The 22,033-nt window shown below is 47.9% G+C and overlaps 1 protein-coding gene across 1 annotated transcript; it reads right to left on the reverse strand.

Annotated features, from left to right (window-relative positions):
• Window positions 1-1,598: 1,598 nt before the first annotated feature.
• Window positions 1,599-21,962, reverse strand: Eif4h (eukaryotic translation initiation factor 4H). Its single transcript, XM_052753951.1, has 7 exons — window positions 21,830-21,962; window positions 9,759-9,946; window positions 7,358-7,422; window positions 7,174-7,270; window positions 6,315-6,374; window positions 3,700-3,837; window positions 1,599-3,389 (listed from the first exon to the last, which is right to left on the reverse strand). Exons 1-7 carry the CDS (start codon window positions 21,886-21,888, stop codon window positions 3,250-3,252), a joined length of 747 nt encoding a protein of 248 aa, XP_052609911.1. The 5' UTR covers window positions 21,889-21,962; the 3' UTR covers window positions 1,599-3,249.
• Between the last annotated feature and the right edge of the window lie 71 nt (window positions 21,963-22,033).

Consider the following 22,033-nt stretch of genomic DNA (forward strand, 5'->3'; position numbering starts at 1 on the left):
CCAGTTCCAGGGAAGCTGGTTCCTTCCTTAGGCCTTTGCCAGCTGAGTGCACGTGGTGCAGACACACACAGACACACACACACACACACACACACACACACACACACTTAAAAAAACAAAAAAACCAACCAGCTCCAGGAGACCTAACATCTTCTAGCCACTGTAGGTACACACCCACCTACACAAATACAAAGATAAATAAGTAGATAAAAGACACAAAGTATTGTAAATCACCACCGGAGCCCACACTACAAATCCTGCCCTCAAAGTCATCAAGACTCAGACTCTGGAGACAGCATGGCTTAACAGAATGAATCCCAAAGGAAGAGCACACGCTCACTCTTCTGTGATGCCACTCCAAGATCATGGCAGAGGCTGGGGTGTGGCTCAGCTATAGTGTTTTCATGTAGCATGTAGGCCTTGTAGTCCATTCCCAGGACCAAATAAAACCAAAACCCCCCACAAAAACAGCTGGGCAGTGGTGGCACTCCGGAAGCAGAGGCAGGCGGAACTCTGAATTCCAGTCCAGCCTTGTCTAGAGAGCACCAACCAACCCCACTAAAGCAGAGACACTAATAAGCAATTGTCTGAACTCATCTCAAGAACATCAGTGTAGATGGTTCAAACACAGTGAAAAATTCCCTTTTCTTTTTTTAAGATTTTTTATTTTACGTGTATGAGTATTTTGCCTACATGCATATATATGTGCACCACATGCATACCTGATGCCATGGATCCCCTGGAACTGGAGTTACAGACAGTTGTTAGCTGCCATGTGGGTGCTGGGAATTGAACCTGGGTTCTCTAGAGGAAGAGTCAGTGCTCCTCACCACTGAGCCATCTCTCCAGCCCCGAAATTTCCTTTTCATTTGGGCATTTTGCTAGGGTCACACCTACCCTTGGCTGTGACTCCTGAGAGGTGGGGACACATAGGAGGCAAGCTAGTGAGCAGCATTGTAAGTTGAACCCCATTTCTGAGCCGTGGCCTCACTGTATAGGCCAAGCCAGTCTTGAATTCAAGGATCCGCCAGCCTCTGCCTCCAGAGTGCTGGGATTAAAGGCGTGCCATTATGCCCAACACACAGGCATGTGTTCACCTGCACATGTACTCGTGCCTGGTGGTGGTTGGAGGACGACACCGGACTTCCTGTGAGGTGCCATGTGGATGCTGGGAACTGAATCTGGGTTCCCTCAAAGAGCAGCCAGTGCCCTTAACTACTGAGATCTCTAGCCCGCAAAGGCCTGTCACGGACCCAGGCTAGATCGGCTGGCCACTAAGTCCCAGGTATCCTCCTGTCTCTGTCTCTCCAGCACTGGGATCATGGGTGTGCAGTTTTACATGGATGCTGGAGATGCTTATACATTCAACACTTGTCCTTTAAGCACTGAGATGCTGGCCTGTGCCACCACAACACACCGGGAAGGGCAGCTGAGACGGCGCACTCAGTGTCAAGGCTCGCCTAACAGGATCCAGACTGCACTACGACCCTCTGAACGGCGGAAAGGTGCAGCACTGACCCTGCCACCTAAAGCACTTGTAATGCCCTCGTAGCACTTTCAAAACCCAACTTCATGAGTGGCCAGAAAGACACAGTAGATGTTACGTAAGGTTCTCTTTTATTTAAAAGATCATTCACAAAATACCATATCCATAGACTCACTTTCTGTCATAGAACTGAATGTGTTAAGTGTTTGGAATTCCATTCTTACAGTCAGCTGGGTGCCCAGCAGTGTGATGGACGTGCCTGTTCTGTCTTTTCCGCATTGGAGATGGATTCGATCATCTGAAAGCATCAGCTTTGATTACAACCACGCGATGCATGTCTGTCTTAAGTTAGGTATTGGTGTTACACAAATGGTTCTTATCTCAGAAGCAGAGAAGATGGCAGGCGAGGGAAGGAGTGAGAGTTCTGTAAATTGCCGAGACCTTGCGACAAAGACCATCGCAAGCCAAGGGGTAGGCTGGCAGGAAGCTGCTAGCTAAGCAAGCCGCGCACCTCTCAGCCCCCTTCCCCTAAGGCTCTAGTGGCTGGCTGACCTCTAACTGCTCCAGTCAGAACAGATGGGACTTGGTGCCAAATCATTTTCTATTTGTTCACACACAGCTGTTCAAGCTGAAAGCAAACCCTGATCCCCTTGCTCCCAAGTGAGTGCTCAGCACTATCTGTGGGAGTAGGGTCTGCCCCACAGAAGAGGCAGCAAGCCTAGAGGTTTCTAGACACCCAGGTACTGAGGGTCAACAGCTAGCTGTGCATCTGATCAGATAAAGTGCCAGACTCTAGGCCTTGAGCTGTGGTGGGGAGCAGTCTCGAAGTGCCCCGGAGCAGACAGACACACGGGGAAAGAGCGCAGACTCAGTGCAAGCACAGCTGCCCACTGCAGCTCCAGCACCACCCCTGCTTCCCACAGGCCTCAGCTGCAGGAAGCGGATTGAGCTGCAGTGGGCTGCACCCCCAAGGGGCCTCCACGGCCCAGGAAGAGCAGGGAATGAGCTTGCACTTGGTCTTACGAGCGAGCAGGAGCAAAGCCACGTGACCGCTGGCACTCAGGTCACCACCAGTGCAGCATGTCCAGATTCCCCTGCACCCTCTGGCCTCACTGCTTGACAGGAGCTCACTGTGCCTGAACAGGCTGCTGGAGCAGGTGACAGGCCCCCAAACAGCGGCCTGTCAGGACCAGCAGGCATGTTTCCTTGTTTTGAAAGCAAGGTGCCTCCAATTCTGATGCTCATCCCAGCTGGATACCAACAAGTCACCACCAGCCACCTAGCGAGTGGCTCCAGCTCTTTCTCAGAAGCCACAGCAACACAGAACTCGACATGCAGGTTGGAGAGAAGCTCTGAGAAAAAGCAGAGGACAGCACGCCCGGAGCGTGGCTAGGGCATGTAAGGAAAGAAAGAGAAAGAAAGAAGCAAAGAAGGCCAAAGCAGCGCCTCAGCCTGCCCACCTCCACACGTGACCAGCACACCCATGCCGCCGCGCGGGAAGGAGCAGGGAGAGGGCAGGAGTGAGAGGGAGGAGAAAGAAAACAGAAAGAAAGCACAAAACAGGCACTAGATAGATATAGCAAAGCCAAGAATGTACTAGAAACCACTTGTTAACAGCTGACATGCACTCACAAGCTCTGTGTTTCCGCTGTAAGGAGGACAGTGCCAGGCGGGAATGGGGCCTGCAGGGCGACTGGCCGCCACCAGGCTGGGCTGTGGTCTTGCTCCAGCTCCCCCATGCCCCATTCCCTCCCAACCTAAGCTCATTCTTGCTCCTTCTGAACCACTTCCTCTCTGGGCCTGGCTCCCCCGAAGATGGCTGAGTTGGGGTTGGCTACTTGGTTGAGGGGTGTTGCCACTGTCCGAGGCTTGAGCTGCAGCCGTGGCCTCTGTGCTCGTTCCTCTGAGGACAGAAAACAAGGTGGTTATATAGAATGGGCGCCATGCCATACACCCAGGCTTGACAACCAAACCGCAGGAGCTTCAATAACCCAGCCCTTTGTGACAGGGCCTCTCGGAGCCCAGGCTGGCCTCAAACTTGTTATGTAGCTGAGGATGACACTGAAATCTGGATCCTTTGTCCTCTATCCACCCCTCCCCAAGTGCTGAGATCATCTCAGTTTTGATGACTGACAATCAAGACCAGCCTACTATGCAGGGTAAGATGAAACGCTTACAGGGGTGGAGAGTAAGTTCCAAGATGTCTGCCATACCTTCTGTGGGTTCTCTGAAGTCCATGTTGGAGCCGCGCAGGGGAGGGCCATCTCGAAAGCGACTCCCCATTGGAGGGCCTGCTCGCCGGTCCCCGGGGCGACTGCCCCCCCTACCCCCTAAGAAGTCATCCCTGTAGCCTAAGGAAGACGACACTGAGTTAACAATTATTTATACTATTACATCAAAGAGACAAGCAATGTTTTGGGAATTGATTCTCAACTTAATGTTTAGTTTGTCTAGTATCTGAGATTATTTTTTCCAAAATTAAGTGCATAAAAATGTGCATTTGCTGGGTAATTACACATTTGGGGATGGAACCCAGACCCTGTGTGTGCTAGGGAAGCATTCTGCTGTTAAGACATGCCCCCTAGCCTCTCACCGATGCTCGGAAAGCACCTCCCCCTTTGAGGTGGGTGTCAACTAGTAGCCCTGGCTGGCTTCCAACTCAGATCCTCTTGCCCCTGGTTCCCTAGTGAGATTAAAGGCAGGAACTAGTCAAGTACTCCACCTCCAAGCCACACCCCTACCTTTCACTGCAGATTCTAAGCCAGTGCTCAACCACTGAGTCACTCCTAAGGCCCTCACCGGGGGTTCTAGGCAGGTGCTCTATCCCACTTGTCTCTGCAGTGGTGTGGACCACTCAGAAGGCACCAAAGAGTTGAGGTATCTCACATCATCACAACTCTGTATGTGCTGAAACTCCACAGCATAAACTGCAGCTCACTTAAGAGATGCTGAATTCTCAGCAATGGACAGTGTTTCTCAGAGACAGGAACGTTACCAGCTTTGAGGCCAGCCAAGATCACATAGGAAGCCTCTACAGCAGAAAAAAAAAGTGGTGGTGGGCAGTCAGCCGTCATCCACCCATCCAAAGAGCTTGCTGTTCCAGGACTGAAGTTCAGGTCCTAGCACCCACATCTGGTGGCTCATAACTAACTGCCTGTCAACTACAGCTCCAGGGAATCTGGAGCTAAAGACTGGCCTCCATGGGTTTCTCATGTGGTGTCATGGACTTGTAATCTCAGCACTGGGGAGACACAAACAGTGGATCCCCGGGGCTCGTTGGCCGGCCAGCCTAGCTAAACAGGTAAGCTCTGGCCAATGAGAGACTCTGTCTCAAAAATAAACCAAGACAGGACTCAGGAAGTAAAGGTGCTTGCTGCCAAACCTGTTGACCTGACTTCAGTACCTGGTCCCCACAGGGTGGAAGGAGACAATGTCTTCTGAAAACTACCCTCTGACCTGCACATACATACACACTGTAGCTTGTGCACACACAGGGAGAAAACAAACTTAAAAATACCTTTTTAAAAGCCAGGGCAGGTGGCACATGCCTTTAATTCCAGTGCTTGGGAGGAAGATGGATCTGAACTGGAGGCCAGCCTGGGCTACACAGTGCTCCAGGCAGGTCAAGGGTACATGGTGGGCTCTCGTCAAAACAAACCAACCCAGAACAGCACACACACACACAGCACAGCACAAGAGTGTATTCAGACAACCATGTCTGCTTCCTTTATTTGAATTTCCATTTCAAAGTAGAAATTTTACTCCTTGCAACTTGTAACTATTCTCCACATTTTTCTGAGTCAGGGTCTTCCTATGTGACTCACATTTGAAATCTCCCTACCCCAGTCCTCGTGGCACTGGGATTAGATAGGTCATACACTTAATTTGTGGGAACCAAGCACACAAATGGTGTGTACACATACACAGTATACAAACACTCATACACGTAAATCTTCCACAGACTTGTAGGAAGCACACCATGGAACCCTTATCTCTCTTTACAAAGTCAAGGTTAGCACACTGGTATTTCTGGTGGAGGAGGCATGTGTGCACATATGGTTGCAGGGCTTAAACTCAGGACCTCTCCCCCATGCTTAGCTGCTGACCTACCTACTCCCAGCTCCAGTGGGACATTTTCATCTACTTTCCTGCTCCACTCATGGCTGAGTCAAAGCGATGCTGGAGGGCTCTGGTCACTAGTAAGTTGCTCATTTTATTTCTGAGTCACCCTACTATCTTTAGGACCTAAAGCTCTAACACTGTAGGACAGGGGCCTCCACCCCAAGACCTGCCTTCCTTGCATGGGCTGGCTCTGAGACACAAGCTGCACATTTCAGTCAGAGACCAGCTTATACATAAAATTACAGACTTACTGCATGCTACTGTACTTTTATGAATAAGCTCATTTCTGACTGGCTACAAGACTCTGTATTTGCCTGCCTGTGCCTCCCATACTTACTGATGCAGACATCCTCTCATCAACCTGGGTCGGCTGAGGAGGGGATGCTAAGGCAGAGCCTATCTACCCTGAAGAGACGGGACCAGACCAGAGCTCCATGCTTTTCAAGAACAATACTGGCCATCAAGATCCATAGCACTAAGGTTTCCTGGGCACCTCTGGAACCTTTATGCTATGTTATTTCTAGAAACACTGCTAGTTCTTTTCGTATCATATATGAAACCACAGGAGCTGCCCTGGCTATAGCCCCAGCAACAGGTTCAGGGGAGTCTCTCTGGAGAGGGAGTTAAGGCTGTCTAGGCTGGACACTCCCTAGAAACAAAGGAAAACAAGGAAATGGGGAAGAGTGGAATGTTTAAATACTGATACCAGAGTTGAAGTCATCCCGGGAATCCCATCCACCTCTAGATTCTCGAGAGCCACCCATTCCTGAGGACACACAAAAAAGATAAAGTTGAGCTCTGTGCTGATCAGTTTTTTGTCATCATGACCCAATCATTTAAAAAGAGGGAACCCCAACTGAGAAACTGTCTTTATTAGATTGACATGTGAGAGTGTCTGAGGAGATATTTTGATTAACGATTGACATGGGCAGGCCCAGCCCACTTTGGGTAGTGCTACTTGTGGGTAGGTGAGTCTGGACTGTATAAGGAAGCAAGCGGAGCAAGCCAGTAAGCAGCTATGGTAAATCAAACTGATTTACCATAAGCAAGAGAAGATTAACTAGGACAAGGCAATGCCGCTGCGTGTGCTGGACAGTTTTATGTCCACTTGACACAAATTAGAGTCACAAGAGGAAGGACCCTCAATTGAGAAAATGCCTCTAAGACTGGGCTGTACACAAGCCTATAGGGCATTTTCTTAGTGATTAATGTGGGTGGCTCCACCCCTGGGCTGGAGGTCCTGGGTTCTAGAAGAAAGCCAGCTAAGGGAGCCATGGGTAGCAATACAATAAGCAGCACCCCTCCATGGCCTCTGCATCAGCTCCTGCCTCCAGATTCCTGCACTGACTTCCTTCAGTGATAAACAGTGATGTGGAAGTGTGAGCCAAATAAACCCTGCCCTGCAAGTTGCTTTTGATCATGGTGGTTCATCACAGCAATAGAAACCCTAAGTCACTTCAGAAATATTAGAAAATCTAAGCTCCCAGGGATCCATCAGGCCTTTGTGTCACTGCTCACAGTGTGTGCACACAGCACATGTGTCCACTTTTAACACAGCTAATCACCTCTGTCATCGGGTCCGCCTTTCCTGAATCCAAAGCCACCTTTATCTTGTTTTCTGCCCTCTGCAATGTCCACACGAAGTGACCGGTCACCCAAGAGCTGAGGACAAGGGGAAAACACTTTATGTATCAACGGGAACACATATCTGGGGTTATTGCCTGGGCAACGGAGGTTGAGAGTACTTACTGCACCGTCGTATGTCAGAGCTTCCTTCAGGGAATCCACCTCATCAAATTCTACATAGCAGAACCCTGGAAGAAAACAGAAGCTGCCTTGTACACACATCCTGGACTCCAGGTCTGCTGGAATCTCATTAGCATCACCAGACACCAGCCCGTAGCATTGTGCCATCCAGGTGCCAGCAGATCCCAGAACATGCTAGTAGACCGGCCTTCCAAGATAGGTTTCATGTAGCCCAGAACGGCATCAAACTTGCTACATAAGTAACTAAAGATAACTAGAACTCCTGCCTCCATCTCCCAAACGCTGGGATTATAGAAACCACCATCCTGGTTTACAGGCATAGAACCCAGGGCTAAGCACATGCCAGGCGAGCACTCTACCGTCTACGCCGCGTCCCAAGCTCTTACTTGTCTTCCATCAGGTAGAAAGTGCTAACCAGGCACTGAAACAGCAAGGGTTTCTACAATGCCTCCCTTCTTAGATGTACTTACTTTTCCTCTTGCAGTGCTGGGGGTGGAATGCAGAGCCTCCTGTGTGTTAGGGAAGTGCTCTGCCACAGACGCACGCCCCCAGCCTTCTGCTTATATGCTTTAACTACAGTTGTTAAAACCTTTCTTGGACCACTGCAGAGCTGTCTGGCTTCTGGGTGACCGTGTTTAATGTGATCTAATTGGGAGGCAGACTTCAGATTCAAACTAATACCTACAGTGTTTTGAAGGAAGAGGCTCATGGTGCCTACTAAATTCCTACTTTTTATAGGATCGACAGGATCAAACTTTCTGATGTTAATGGGCTGGAAGTCTGTTTTAACCACCACATCCCAGACAACGATTCTGACATTGCCCTCTCCTGTGATGCCTAAACCTGGGTTAAGTACTGCTCATACCCATGTGCTCAGGCTGTATCCCATAGCCCTCCTCACAGGTCACTCTGTGTAAAAACAGACCCCACTTGGAAACACTAAATGGTGCTGCTTGGCAGATCAGAGCTAGCTGTTGTTGTTCACTATGTTAGAGAACACCAACCTGCACAAGGCTAAGGGGACAGTGATTTCCAAGTTCAAGTAGGCAATGACAGCACAGTCACATACCTCAACCTCCAGAGTTCTAACTCAATACAATGTTCCAAGAAACAGACCCCAAGACACCCAAAACTGATTCAGCCTGAAGCTTCATTGATCCATACACCTTATGTAAATTTGGTTTGCTGGTGCTTATTAGCATGCACCCAGAGATTCCCTAACACCTGCAATTACTACATGTTATACACTATAACTAGCTGCAGGGTCTGAAGCAAAGCCTATAGGGGTAAAGCCACACTCACATGCTTTTTCCTTCTGGCTTGGCTTCCACCCTGTACTTCTCTTGGATGCACAGGATATGCTGAATGAACCCAGGACATCACACACTTAGGCCTGGGAGGCAGGACGTGCTTACCCATCTTTCCCATCTTTGGCCCATTCAGCCACCATTGTGCGGACACTAGCTTTATGTGAAACAAACTAGCCCTCCCAAATATGCTCTAAGTTTCCCAAGGGAGTCTGGCACCACTGAGGTTACTTTCGGTTCTTATAACAATCACCAGGAAGCTATCAAGAAAAACAAGACACTGAGAGAGAAACTGAAAGTTATTTTCAGGGCTGGAGAAATGGCTCACTGGGTAAGGGCAGTTGTTGGCTCTTGCAGATGATCAGGGCTCAATTCTCAGCACCCACATGGTGGTGCACAACTATCCGTAACCCTAGATCCAGGCAATCTAATGGGCTCACACATGGTGCATACACATACAAGCATGTATGCAAAACATTCATATGCAACATAAAAATAAATCCAATTGCTGGGCGGTGGTGGCACACGCCTTTAATCCCAGCACTCGGGAGGCAGAGCCAGGTGGATCTCTGTGAGTTCGAGGTCAGCCTGGACTACCAAGTGAGTTCCAGTAAAGGCGCAAAGCTACACAGAGAAACCCTGTCTCGAAAAACCAAAAAAAAAATAAAAATAAAAAAAAAAATAAAAAAATCCAATTAAAAATTGTTTTCAGGGATGTACAAACACACAAGTAAAAAGTTTCTTGTTTTGTTTTAAAGTTATTTTTAGTTTTATCACCTCCTTTTCCTCTGAGATAGCTCCTGTGCCTGCAGAGACAGAACTGGATGAAAGCTGGGCAGACAAACCCAGGCATATACCACATCCCACTACCAACTATAATCATAACACTGTTCCCCCAAGGGGACTGCAGTACTGAGGTAAAGGGAGGGCTACGTTCTTTTCTGCTCTGTGGACCAGGCTAACCCAGGAAACACACACTAGAGCAGAGCCTTCTGGCTCACTTGACTCATTATTCATATATCCCACCTCCTAACCCTCCACATCCACCCACGATAAATACAACACTTCAAACTTACCTTTAAACTTGTCGGTGTCTTTGTCTCTGACTAGCCGTACACTCCGTATGCTGAGATCCTTAAAGATAGCATCTATGTCACCCTGAACTGTGTTAAAAGGGAGATTGCCTACGTAAGCTGTGTAGGGGGGCTCTGTAGGCAGCTCCTTCTGGCTTCGGGACCCATGGCCACCAGCACTGCCGCGGGACCTAGGAGGAGAGATGCATAGAGTTTAAAGCTCCTGACCCACAACAGTAACTCACCCATCTGTTTCCACGGTCTCACTGTCTCCCCAGCACCCCCCTCACTTTATCAAAAAAAAAAAAAGTGCCTGATTTTTGGGTCAGAAATAGCCATAGAAACACAGAATCTAAGCAAAAACTGTACAAGAAGCTCCAAACATACCACATCTATGACAACTGACTCCCTTGCTGGGCTGGAATCTGTGTCTACAATATTTATGTAGTAAAACCTAAGTCAATACCCTCCATACGTAACCACACAAGAAATATGGAAAATTCAGCTGGGCGGAGGTGGCACACGCCTATAATCCCAGCACTTGGAAGGCAGAGATAGGCGGATCTCTGAGTTTGAGGCCAGCCTGGTCTACAGAACAAGTTCCAAGACAGGCTCCAAAGCTACAGAGAAAGCCTGTCTTGAAAAAAAAAAAAAACCAAAAAGAAAAATGGAAAACTCAAGAGCATGAAGGAAGGAGGATCACAAGTTCAGGACTAGCTGAAGCTACGTAAGACTCTGGCTTTGGGGCTGGGGGGAGATGGGCTGAATGACGCAGTCTACATGTCTGGGGCTTACTGGCCATCCAATCTAGCTGAATAGACAATTCCAGGTTCAGTAAGAACCAGTCTCAAAACTAAGCTGGAAAGTGACTAAAGAAGACACCCAACACTGACCCCTGGACTAAATATGCAAACCAATAAACCAAAGAGAGCAGGGCATGGTGGTACATGCCAGTAACTAGGAGGCTGAGGCAGGAGAAAGCACTCTCAGCTACACAGTGAGGTGGAGGTCAGCAGGCCAGCCACAAAACAAAAACCACAACACACCAGCCACAAGAGATGTGGGGAACTTTTTTCTAGGAGGGACTACTGAAGTTTTTTATTCTGGTTCTTACTTACTGAGACAGGACCTCTCTACATAGCCCTGGCTGTCCTGGAACTCACTATGTAGGCTAGGATGGCCTCAAACTCAAGATATCCTCCTGCCTCTGCCTCCCCAGGGTGAGACTAAAGCCTCATGCTACCACGTCCACCTGGTTTTTTTCATTTTGTTTTCTCAAGACAGGGCTTCTCTGTGTAACTGCTCTGATGTCTTGGAACTTGCCTTGAAGATCAGGTTGGCCTTGAACTTAAGAGATCACCTGCCCCTACCTCTTGAGTGCTGGGATTAAAGACAAGTGCCACCACCACTCAGTCTGCTTTCATTTTAGATATATTTATGTGTAGGAATGCTTTGCATGCATGTATATGTACTACATGCATGGTGCCCACAGAAGTCAGAAAGGTGTTGGATTCCCCGGAGTTACAGAAGGTTGTGAGCCATTATGTGGGTGCTGGGAATCAAACCCAGATTATCTCCAAGTATTCTAAAGCTCCTAGGCATCTCTCCAGATGCTGAGGTTATTATTAACACACTAGTGCTACAACCATTTCTCTCTGCTGCTGACTAGTGGTCACAGAATGCCCTAACAAATGCCAGGCATGGTGGCCCAAGCCTTTAATCCCAGTACTAGGGAGACAGAAGCAGGAGGATCTGAGTTCCAGGCCAGACAGAGCTACACAGAGAAACCCTGCCTCGAAAAACCAAAAGCCAATGAGGAACAAAGGAGTTGGGGGAGGTGGCGAGGGAGAAAGAGAGAATGCCCTAACAAAGCTGTGGGTGCATGCCTGTAATCCTAGTCCCTGAGACATAAAGAGGACCATGTCACATTCATACTCAGTGTGGTCTATCTCAAAATCCCATCTCAAACAAACACAGAACACACCCCCAAACTGTCACTCCCCAAGGAAGCCCTTCAGCCTGACCTAACTCCCAGCAGCAGAACAGGCTGCCTTTGACACCACTCTCACGCTCCCTCCCTCCTCCCAAAGCACCTTCTGAATCTTCTCCTCAGTAAGCTCCTCCGTTAGGACTGGCCCGAGGGCACGCAGGTATCCTGAGTGTCTGAAAACTGCGTCTTTACTAGCCCTTGAAGCAAGGCACAGTAGAGGAGCAGTAACACAGTGAGGTGGAGCTCCGCTGCAGCCACCGTCAGGACACCACACTGCACTCTACTCACCCTTGGTACTCTGACTGACCTTCTAATGACCTGTCAGGAGCTTCACCTAGCTGTGACGCTGTGTGGGTGGCACATGCGGCAAGGATATGCTAGACACAGGGATGTGATTCACCCCCACCAGGGCAGGACAGTGCAAGCACACTACTTCAAGCACTGTTTATTTCTGGAAGTGAGCTCACGAATGCACAGGTATTACGATAAGGTTTAGTAACAGTGAACACCTGTGTGGAAGCAAGGCCAGGCCGAGGAGTAAGGTGGTTAGGGTGGTGATCTCTGCTGGGCATTGTGGCCCACACCTTTAATCCAAGGTGGATCTGAGTTCAAAGCCAGCATGGTCTACAGAGTTCTAGGATGGCCAAGGCTACACAGAGAAACTGTTTTGAAAAAGCAAAAAGACAGTGGGATTGACTTCAAAGCCATAGGTAAGGGGCAGCTCTCACTTTGGAGAAGGCAGAAAGCTGAGCTTTCAGGCAAGTAGCACCAGGAAGAGTGAAACATCAGTTTCCAAAACATCAGGCACCAAACAACTAGTTAGAGACAGGAGTCCAAAGTCCAGATAAAGCAAGCCAGCACCTTACTCAGGGGGTAGCATGTGTAAACCACTCCATGAAAAAATACTTCCTTAGTATTGTGCCTGGGCTACATGTTCAGAATCTGTCTAGGAAACCAATTTATTTTTGATGTTGGTAGCCTGGAATAGGACCTCTACCAATCATTTCTCTATACCTCAGCTGTTTTTGTGTTTTCTCCTATGAAGTTCAGGCCGGCCAACCTTCCCAGTGCTGGGATAAAGATACACAGCATGCTTCCATTTTGCCTGTTACTTTATAAATGCTTGAAACCTTAGTTTCATAAATGAATTTAATTGACTATAAACCACTTCATAAATACCTAGTACCATATAAAATTTAATAACAATCATAGAGCACTCCAGGTTAGGCTGCTACGCCCAAGGTTATGATCTGAGCCTGGTACTTGGGAGATGGTAGAGAGGAACGGAAACTGGGAATCAGGTAGCCAAAGTGCAGATCCTAGCTCTGCACCCTGAAACTCAAGCCAGGTCTGACACCCACAAGCTCCCAGGCCCTATCACATGTCACCTCCAAGCCACAGCTTTTCAATGACCACTTGGAACAGACTAGTGATCTATGACACAATGGGTATGTTTCAAAGTCGCAATAATAATTGAGGAAATCTAACTTTTAGCTGCCAAGTGTAACCCAAATCCTTTAGGCTGTCATTTTTCTTCACTCCAGCCAACCAAACAGTGGGATGTCTAAAGGTCAAGGCCCAGTTCTGCCTAGAGGGTGTCCTCTGGAAAAGGACACCAGTGTGCTCGGTGATGAACCCTGGGGCAGGCTGCTAGGAGTCAGAGGTCCTCACAGCACCAGGAACCTGAGCTCACTTGCAGACAGCCAACTGAGGAAGCGAACTAAGATGGCTGGCAAAGACACAGAGGTGATTACAGAAGAAAAATCAGGTCCAGCACTCAGTGAAAGGCCTGCCTAGCAAGCCTGAGGCCATGGTGCTGCCCTGAGCACAGTGCAAATCCAGAGACACCTATAAAGGAGGAGAGATCATTGGAGGCCGGATCCAATGAAGTAAATGAGGCAGAAAATCAAAGTGGTCCAATTGGCCTGGTGGCCTACATCCTAGCTACACACATAGGAGGCGGGAGTCTCAAGTTTGAGGGCAGCCTGGCAACTTAACAAGACTATCTCAACAAAACAAACAATAGAGTATCTGTCTAGTGTGGATGAATCCCAAGGCTCTATCTATCCACACCGATGCATAAGCCAAGCATGGTGGTACATGTCTCTAATCCTAGTGTCAAAAGCACACAAGAGCAGGCCAGAACATCGAGGTTCAAGGTCATTCTTGGTTATGTACCAAATTCTATGCCAGGCTGGGTAAATATGGAGACCCAGTCTCAGAAGTAAAATATGCCAGGTGTGGTAGCACATCCATTTAATCTCAGCACCACAAGGCAGAAGCAGGCCGAGATAAATTCAAGAGCTCTGAGTTGAAAATAGCCTGGTTCATACTGGTCTATCTCAACAGTCTCTTGTCCAAATCGTCATTCTTTCATCTTGGTGTTTCATACACCCTGCTCCCCACAACACTGGGCACATTAAGCCAGGCGGTGGTAGCACACATCTTTAATCTTGGTACTCGGGAGACTGAGGCAGGGGGACAAAAAAGACTGGGTGTGTTGGTGCACACCTTTAGCCCCAGCATTTAGGAGGCAGAAGCAGGTAGATCTGAGTTTGAGGTCAGCTTGGACTACATGGGAAGACCCTGCCATAACTTGCACAGACGCCGTCTTTCCTCAAAGACAAGCCTTCAGTTACTCTTACTGTATAGGTTCTGATGATCCACAACGTTCCATATTTATCAGCTTAGTCTATACTCATCTTGCTGTTGGGTTTTGCACAAACCTAGACAGTGCCAAACTGGATAATGCCCATTTCACCATGCAACTATGGGGTTTAAAAAAAGGGGGGGGGGGCAGGCCTGTGGCACACTCCAGAAATCAGAGCACTTGGAGGTTGGGGCCAGAAGATCAGAAGTTCAAGGTCAAGTTCATGCCAGTCAGAGACAAAGCATTTTAAAATTGGGTGAGGAGAAAGAAGACCCATGTCTATCAACAAGAGCTTGACTACTACTAATGACACTATATGCATTTTGGGATACTTATAAGGAAATATGCCAACATCACCAACTACAGAATATTGCTGAGTTTCCAAATTCCAAATGCACCTGGTGTGGTGGCCCAAGTTTTTAACCCCAGCACCAGGGAAGCAGAGGCAGGATCCCTGTGACTCTGAGGCCTATCTGGCCTACATAGTGAGTTTTGGGGCATCCAGGGCTACATAGAGAGACCCTGTCTGAAAAAGTAAAAACTTAACAGCCAAATACATGCTCCACAATCACATCCTGGGAAGAATGCATTCAACCGACAGGATAGGAGTGTTCTGAATGCTAGAGCAAAAGCTGGCACTGTAAGGTTTTAGTGCAATAGCAAATAGGACTCACAGCTTCTTGAAAGGCCTGGGAACATTCCTCCCTGGATGACCTTGCTAAGGTGTCAACCAAAGCAGCAATTCCTTGAGTAAAGACAGCAGAAACGAAAGCATTCGTGCTTGTGTGTTCTCTTGTTTGCTGTCTGAGATAGTTTCCTGTATCCTAGGCTGGCTTCAAGTTATTAGCTATGCAGCAGATGACCTTGAACTTTGGATACTTCTGACTCTCTCTAAATGCTGGGGTTATAGACATAGCTATACCATCAGCTGATCTACCTGGTGCTGGGGGTGGAATCTAGAGCTTCTGCATGCTAGGTACACACTCCTAAAGGAGCTGTATCCCCAGCTCCCATGCATAAATTCCTTTTCAGATATTTTGTTATATCACTAATAATTACACTAGTTATAAAGAAAATTCAAGGCTGAAGATGAAGTGGATAGTTAAGAGCATTTGTTGCTCTTGCAGAGAACCCGGGCTCAATTTCCTGTACCCACATCTATCCCAACTGCAGTTCTAGGGAATTGGACGCCTCCTTCTGACCTCTGACAACAGGCACATATAACGTGCAGACAAAACATTCCTAATACATAAAAATCAATCTAGTAGGAACAGCAAGCTGCTTTTCATTCTAAGAGGCCATTCTTGTCTGGTCTACCTATTTTCAAGATAGCCAGGGCTACAGAATGAAACCTCTTCTCTACAAAATAATAAAAATAAATCTAAAAATACTTTTTAAAAATTTTTAAGTGTATTGGTGTTTTGCCTACATGCATGTTTGTGTGAGGGTGTCAGATGTTGGAATTATAGATAGTTCTAGGCTGGCATGTGAGTGCCGGGAATCGAACCCAGGTCCTCTGAAAGAACAGTGCTCATTAAGAGCTAAGCCATCTCTCCAGCCCCGTCTAAAAATATTTTTAAAAAGAAAATGCATTATACCTTTAAAACATTTTTTAAACCTGTTTTTTAGAAACACAGCTAAGAAATTTCCTTTGCTTTCTTGTTTTTGTTTTTTGGTTTTTTTTGGACAGGGTTTCTCTGTGTAGCTTGCTGTCCTGTAGACCAGGCTGGCCTTGAACTTAGAGATCTACCTGCCTCTGCCTCCCAAGTGCTAGGATTAAAGGCCTATACCACCACACCGAGCCAAGACCAGTAAGACATTTAAAAAACAAGAGAGTCATATATAGTGGCTTATGATTGTAATCCCAGCACTCAGGGGGTGAAGGCAGGAGGATTGTCTTGAGTTTGAGGCCAGCTTGGACTAGACAATAAGTTCCAGACCATGTGACCTTGTCTTAAAAAGAAACCCAAAAATATAACAGAGAAACAGGCAGGTTCCAAGTTTAAGCACTAGTACAAGGAAATAGTGTGTGTTGGGGGTGACCGGACCCAAGACATTATTAAGACTTTTTTCCCCTGTTTTTTTTTTTTTTTTTTTTTTTGAGGGAAGGTCTTGTTATGTAACCCCTACATATTCTCACACATATGCCCCATGTTTGTCCTTTCATTAGTCCCCTTCTACTTACATGTCATGTATATATTCACACACATACTTCTAGACTCTGCATGAGACAGCTTGGCTTTAATTCATGTTCCCATGAGGCCTCCCCTGCTTCCTTCATTTAGCTCAGCTGTCCCTCTCCCCTCAATTCGGCTTCCAGTCAAAGGTTTAGTTAGAGGCTACCAGGGAAGACATACTGGGGTAGTGATAATTAAACAGATGAATAAAGAAAACAGTTGTGATTGAGTGCTAATCATTCAATAAACATTTGCTATCTTCTGTGCTTCCGGGCAGTGGGACAGCCTTGGGGCCAAATAAAGTTTCTAGACTCTGGTATATAACATACTACCCAGTGAGGTTAAAATTAAAGCTATTACAGCATCAGTGGAAAAAGCAATTTTCACACACTGCTCAGTCTTTTTTTCCCTCAAGACAAGGTTTCTCTGTGTAGTCCTGGCACTTGCTTTGTTGATCAGGATATCCTTGAACTCACGAGATCCACCTGCCTCTGCCTCCCTTGTGGTGGACTAAAAGGTGTGCACCACCACGTCCTGCTTCCACCTCTCAGTTTTAGACACACAAGGGACACTGGACAATTACAGTTATGTGAGTTTTACTACAAAAAGCACTGGCTGTTGTTTAAGCACTGAAGCTGAGGCTCAAAAATTGATTCAAGTGCAAGCCAGCCTGGGCTACACAGTGAAATTCTATCACTGTGTAGCCCAGGCCAGAGGGGATGTTAAGAGACAGAGCCGAAGAACCCTACGAAGCATAAAGTCAGAATTATAAGTGCCTTAACTGGAATCTGACAGCAATGTTTTGTTGTTTTTTTGGAAAAGGCCTATATAGTAGCAGCCTAGGCTGACCTTGAAATCATCCTGCCTCAGCCATGGAGTGCCACCATGCCTGGCTTTGTCTGTTTTGGAGCCAGAAACTAACTGTGCAGTCCAGTCCCAAGTCATCCTTCTGCCTCAGAATCCAAAGCAGCTGGGGCAGCTCATGTCACCACATCAAGCTTTAGGACACTTCAGTCGCAGTTTCACACTTTCTAGTAGTCTCTCTCCAACAACCTCATTCCCACCGTTGCCCAGTTCCTCACCTAATTCTCATGCTTGATGGCTTTTAATAAAGCGCTCAGAAGTTTTTGTTGCCATTACAGATTAAATTAAAAGACCTCTGTTGTGGTCAATTACCAACAAAACAACTGGAACCACTGGGTTGGAGCTGGCTCAGAGGGTTATGAGTATTTGCTGCTCTTCTAGAGGACCTGGGTTTGGTTCCAAGCACCCACATCTGTCTGGATCTGACACCCTCTTCTGGCTTCTGCAGGTACACACACGATGCATGACATACACCCTGCCAAAACACCCATACACATAAAAAGAAAAAAAGTAAAACAAACAAACAAACACCTGGAACTTCAGAAAGACAACTTAGGAGCTGGCCTTGATGGCATGTAACCGCCACCCCCCAGGGGCATGGTGGCACTGAAGAGCAACGGACAAGTTTCTGGCTAGCTCTACATGAGCTCCAGGTTAGCCAGGGATACATAGTGAGACCTTGCCTCAAAAGAACAAAACCAAACAACTTGGTGTAATGGTGCCCACCTTTAATCTTAGCATTCAGGAGAATTCCAGGACAGCCAAGGCTGTCTCAAAAACACCAAACCAAACCCCCAACTAAACAAACAAACTGCAAAACAAAGTCCATTCAAGACTTAGCACAATCAACTCTTGAGGATCTGGAATTGGAGAACAATGCAGTCCCTGGCCCTCATTCCATGCTGTGGATGGATCTGTACATGCTTTTAGCCCTCACTTCTTGACATGCAGGGCCATAAAACACATCTACAAAACATGCTTGCGTCTTTTCAAAGAGGTGCATGACTAGAACCCAGAACTCGGTAGGAGAGACTGAGGGAAGATTTGCTAATAGTTCAAGGCCAACTTGGGCCACATAATGAGGCCCTGGCTCAAAGCTTTAAAAAAGCTTTTAGAGAATGTAGACCTCTGAAAACCAGACTTAGGCCAGTGTGGTCATGTTCTGGACTAGGGAAAAATACCTCACACAAGAAAACGAAGTACAAGATAGGCTTTCTAGTATATGCTGAAGTGTCTATAAGGTTTAAGAATTGCACAGCATAGAGATAACTGCTGATATGAACATTACTAAAATAGCAATTAAAAGATCAATCATTAATGGTATCTGGTCAACTCTTCTACCCTAACACTAAATTTCAGACTCAGCTAGCTGAGAACTGGGTTGGGGATTTAGCTCAGGGATAGAACACTTACTTACTTGCCTAGCAAGTTCCAGGCCCAGGGTTCAGTATTCAGCTGAGTGGTAAGAGGAGGGGACAAAAATCACAAAACAAAAACCTACCCCAAATAAGGCAGCCAACAGCTGAGAACAGACATGGTCTTCTGTAAGACATATAGACACACTCACCAACAGTGTTTTTTCACTTGGAATCCTCCTGAGTAACTGATGTAACTAGTGCAACCAGGCCCCATTTCAAGAGATTTTTTTTAAGAGGAGGCAGAGGCAAGTGGATCTGTGAGTTTGAAGCCAGCCCAGTATACAGGACAGCCAGAGCTTCATACAGAGACCCTGTCTCAAAAATAAAACCCCACAAAACAAAACACAGTAACAGCAACAACAACAAAAAAACCAAAAATCCTGCCAACTGTTTTCAAGAAACCGAGCATCTGGGTGTAGCCAAACATACCTGAAATCAAAGCACTTAGATGCAGAGGCAGGAAAACTGGAGGTTCAAAGTCATCCCACATAGTGAGTCTGCTGCCAACCTAGGCTACACGAGACCCCACTCAAAAAAACATCAAAAGTGAATGAACAGAAAGGGGGTAGGCATGATCGGTACATAGGTGGTACTCAGGAGGCAGAGGTAAGAGGATCCCTGTGAGTTCCAAGACAGCCAGGATCACACGTAGAGACCCTATCTCACCCTCTCCCACACACAGATGGCACAGCACTTAGCAGTGCTGTTGTCCAAAGCACTAGGGTTTGATTCTCTGCACCCACATAGTAGCCCATAACTCATCCTCAGGGATGCCTCTTTCAATATTCCATCAACACAAGGCAAGCAGACATATGGACACAAAACACTCATACACAAAATGAGATTGATAAATAAGTAAATCAAAAGAAACGGAGCAATGTACTTTCACACGAGTCAGCCGCCAGCTACACTGCGTGTATGGGTGGTGCAGGCCTTTAATCCCGGTGCTTGAAGGCAAAGGCAGGCAGGCCTGTGTTCTGAGGGCAGCCAGAGCTACACATTGAGCCCCTGTCTCAAAAAGAGAAAGAAATCAAATGAGCCAGCTTGAAAATTCCAGGTCACGGGGTTTCTAAGTAAAGGGACTTTTAAAACAGCCTTGAGAGAACATCCCAGCAAACGGCCATTGTTTCCATCTGCCTGTGAGTACTCCAAATGAGCTGCATCTTAAGAGAATTTGAATTTGTTTACTTTATAATTTTTAAAAATTGTTCAGAAGTCTCAACTGTCAAAATCTGATGTGCTAAGTCCAATCACCGAAGGCAGTTTTCTTTCCCCTGAGACTCGATCTCACTATGGAGTCCAGGTGGCCTCAAACTTGGGCTTCCCCTGCCTCAACCTCTACAGTGCTAGGATTTGGGTAAGAAGAGCCCCTGAGCACTCTTCCCCCCACCCAAACTAGTTAAAAAACAAAATAAAACAAAACAAAACACAACCCAAACCTCAAACAAGCAGGACTGCTGAATGTGGTGGCTCATGTCTACATACACAGAAACCCTGTCTTAAAAAAAAAAAAAAAAGTTTCAACAGGATTTTAGTACAGATGTGGTACCTAGAAAGCTACCCCCAGGGCATTCATATTAACATTTCATCCAACACCTATTTGTATTTTTATTAGCAAATAAAATACTCTCTGAAATACATGTGGCTCCACCTTACCCCCAACTTCCTCCTTACGGTAGCATGAATGCTATCCAGTACACTCCTGCCTCCAAACAAGCCTGTGACTCATTTCCAAAGCCGGGTATTTAAAGGTGATCATTCTTCACCTAACAAAAGATACTTTGGGGGGCAGCCACTTGGGAAACCTAACACCTCTGTAGAACTACTGTGATATTGTCCCGGGAAAGTCACCTTTTCTGTAAAAAGGATAAAGGCCAAAGTGTGTCCTTGGCAAAAAAGCAAGATGCTTAAACAGACTGTCCTATAAAATTCCTGTAACCGGCAATGTTATTTTTTTTTTTTTTTTTTTTAAAGCAAGTGGCTTAGGCTTGTGTATTTCTATTGTTTGGGAGGCTAAGACTTCGGGCATACTAGACAATCGCTCTACTACTGAGCAACAATCCCAACTGGTAATGTGTGTTTAAAAGCGAACAAAGTACCAGATGCTGATTTTTGGAATTAAGCACCGAGAGCTTTCTATTCATCAGTTAACGAGTTTTGGGGAGGTTGATTTTTTTTTTTTTTTTTAACCATACGTCGTCTGCATTTTGACGAGAATCAGAACAAGGCGAAAGCGATTCTCCAGGGCGGGGAGAAACTAGGAAGAAATGAACAATTTCCGCCAGCAGACACGTAGCACCTGTCAATAAGGCATCCTAAACGCGAGGGAGGCACAGAGAAACAGCCACGCACACCACTCCTCACTACGGCGTATTTGTTTTGGTTGATGTCCGCGCTCCCTGCCTCCCTCCGCTGGATCCGATCGTCCCAGGATCCAGACGCGACGCGGAAGGGAATCGCCCCTCTCTCGCGGCCCGCGACCTCATCCGGTCCGCGGGGCCTCACGGACAGGCGACCCGGGGAGGCCCCGCCGAGCAGCAGCAGGGCAGCGGGGGACCCCGGAGAGGGGCAGGCCTCCGCCCGCTTCCGTGCTGCAGCCCAGCCCGCCGCCGCCGCCGCCGCCGCCGCGCCAGAGCGCGATGGGGATGAGGCCGGACGCGGGCGCTGGTTTCCCCGGGAAACCCTCCGGCGTCGCTGGCGGTCTTTAACACCGGGACCGAGGCCCCGCAATGGGCCGCGCTGGGGCCGGCGCGGAGCCGAAGGAGGGATGCGCGCCGCGAGCAAGAGCCCCGCAGCCTTAACCGTCGCCGGTCGCTCCCCGGAGCGCGCCATTTCCAGGCCTCTCCTCGGGCCTGGTCGGGCCGCTTCATGCCGCCCGTCTCGAGTGAGCGCGGCCGGGCCGTCCCCTCCGCGCCTTCCTCGCCCTCCGCCCGGCCGACCCTCCAGCCCGCCAGCCCGCGCCCCGCCCGCCTCACCCTCTACCGCCGCCGAAGCTGCTGTAGGCCCGATCGTCGTAGGTATCGAAGTCCGCCATTTGCCGTCTCCGCTCCTTGAGGAACCAGCGGGCCAGCGAGGAAGGACCCCGCAATATAACCCCTCCTCCCCCCTCCCGCCCCGCTCCCGGGGCTGTCCGCCGCGCTGCCTGATCGCAAATCGCACGCACGCATGCGCGCGCCGCC

Source organism: Peromyscus californicus, unplaced genomic scaffold (assembly GCF_007827085.1).
Source record: "Peromyscus californicus insignis strain IS unplaced genomic scaffold, ASM782708v3 Scaffold_2__1_contigs__length_46816999, whole genome shotgun sequence".
NCBI classification, from domain to species: domain Eukaryota; kingdom Metazoa; phylum Chordata; class Mammalia; order Rodentia; family Cricetidae; genus Peromyscus; species Peromyscus californicus.

Coding starts and splice junctions, on each gene's coding strand:
- Eif4h (XM_052753951.1), bottom strand. CDS start 21,888: ATGGCGGACTTCGATACCTACGACGATCGGGCCTACAGCAGCTTCGGC. Junction 6,375..7,173: donor AGGCGGACCCGATGACAGAG/GTGATTAGCTGT, acceptor GTGTGTCCTCAG/GAATGGGTGGCTCTCGAGAA. Junction 3,838..6,314: donor CCGGGATGACTTCAACTCTG/GTATCAGTATTT, acceptor CGTCTTCCTTAG/GCTACAGGGATGACTTCTTA.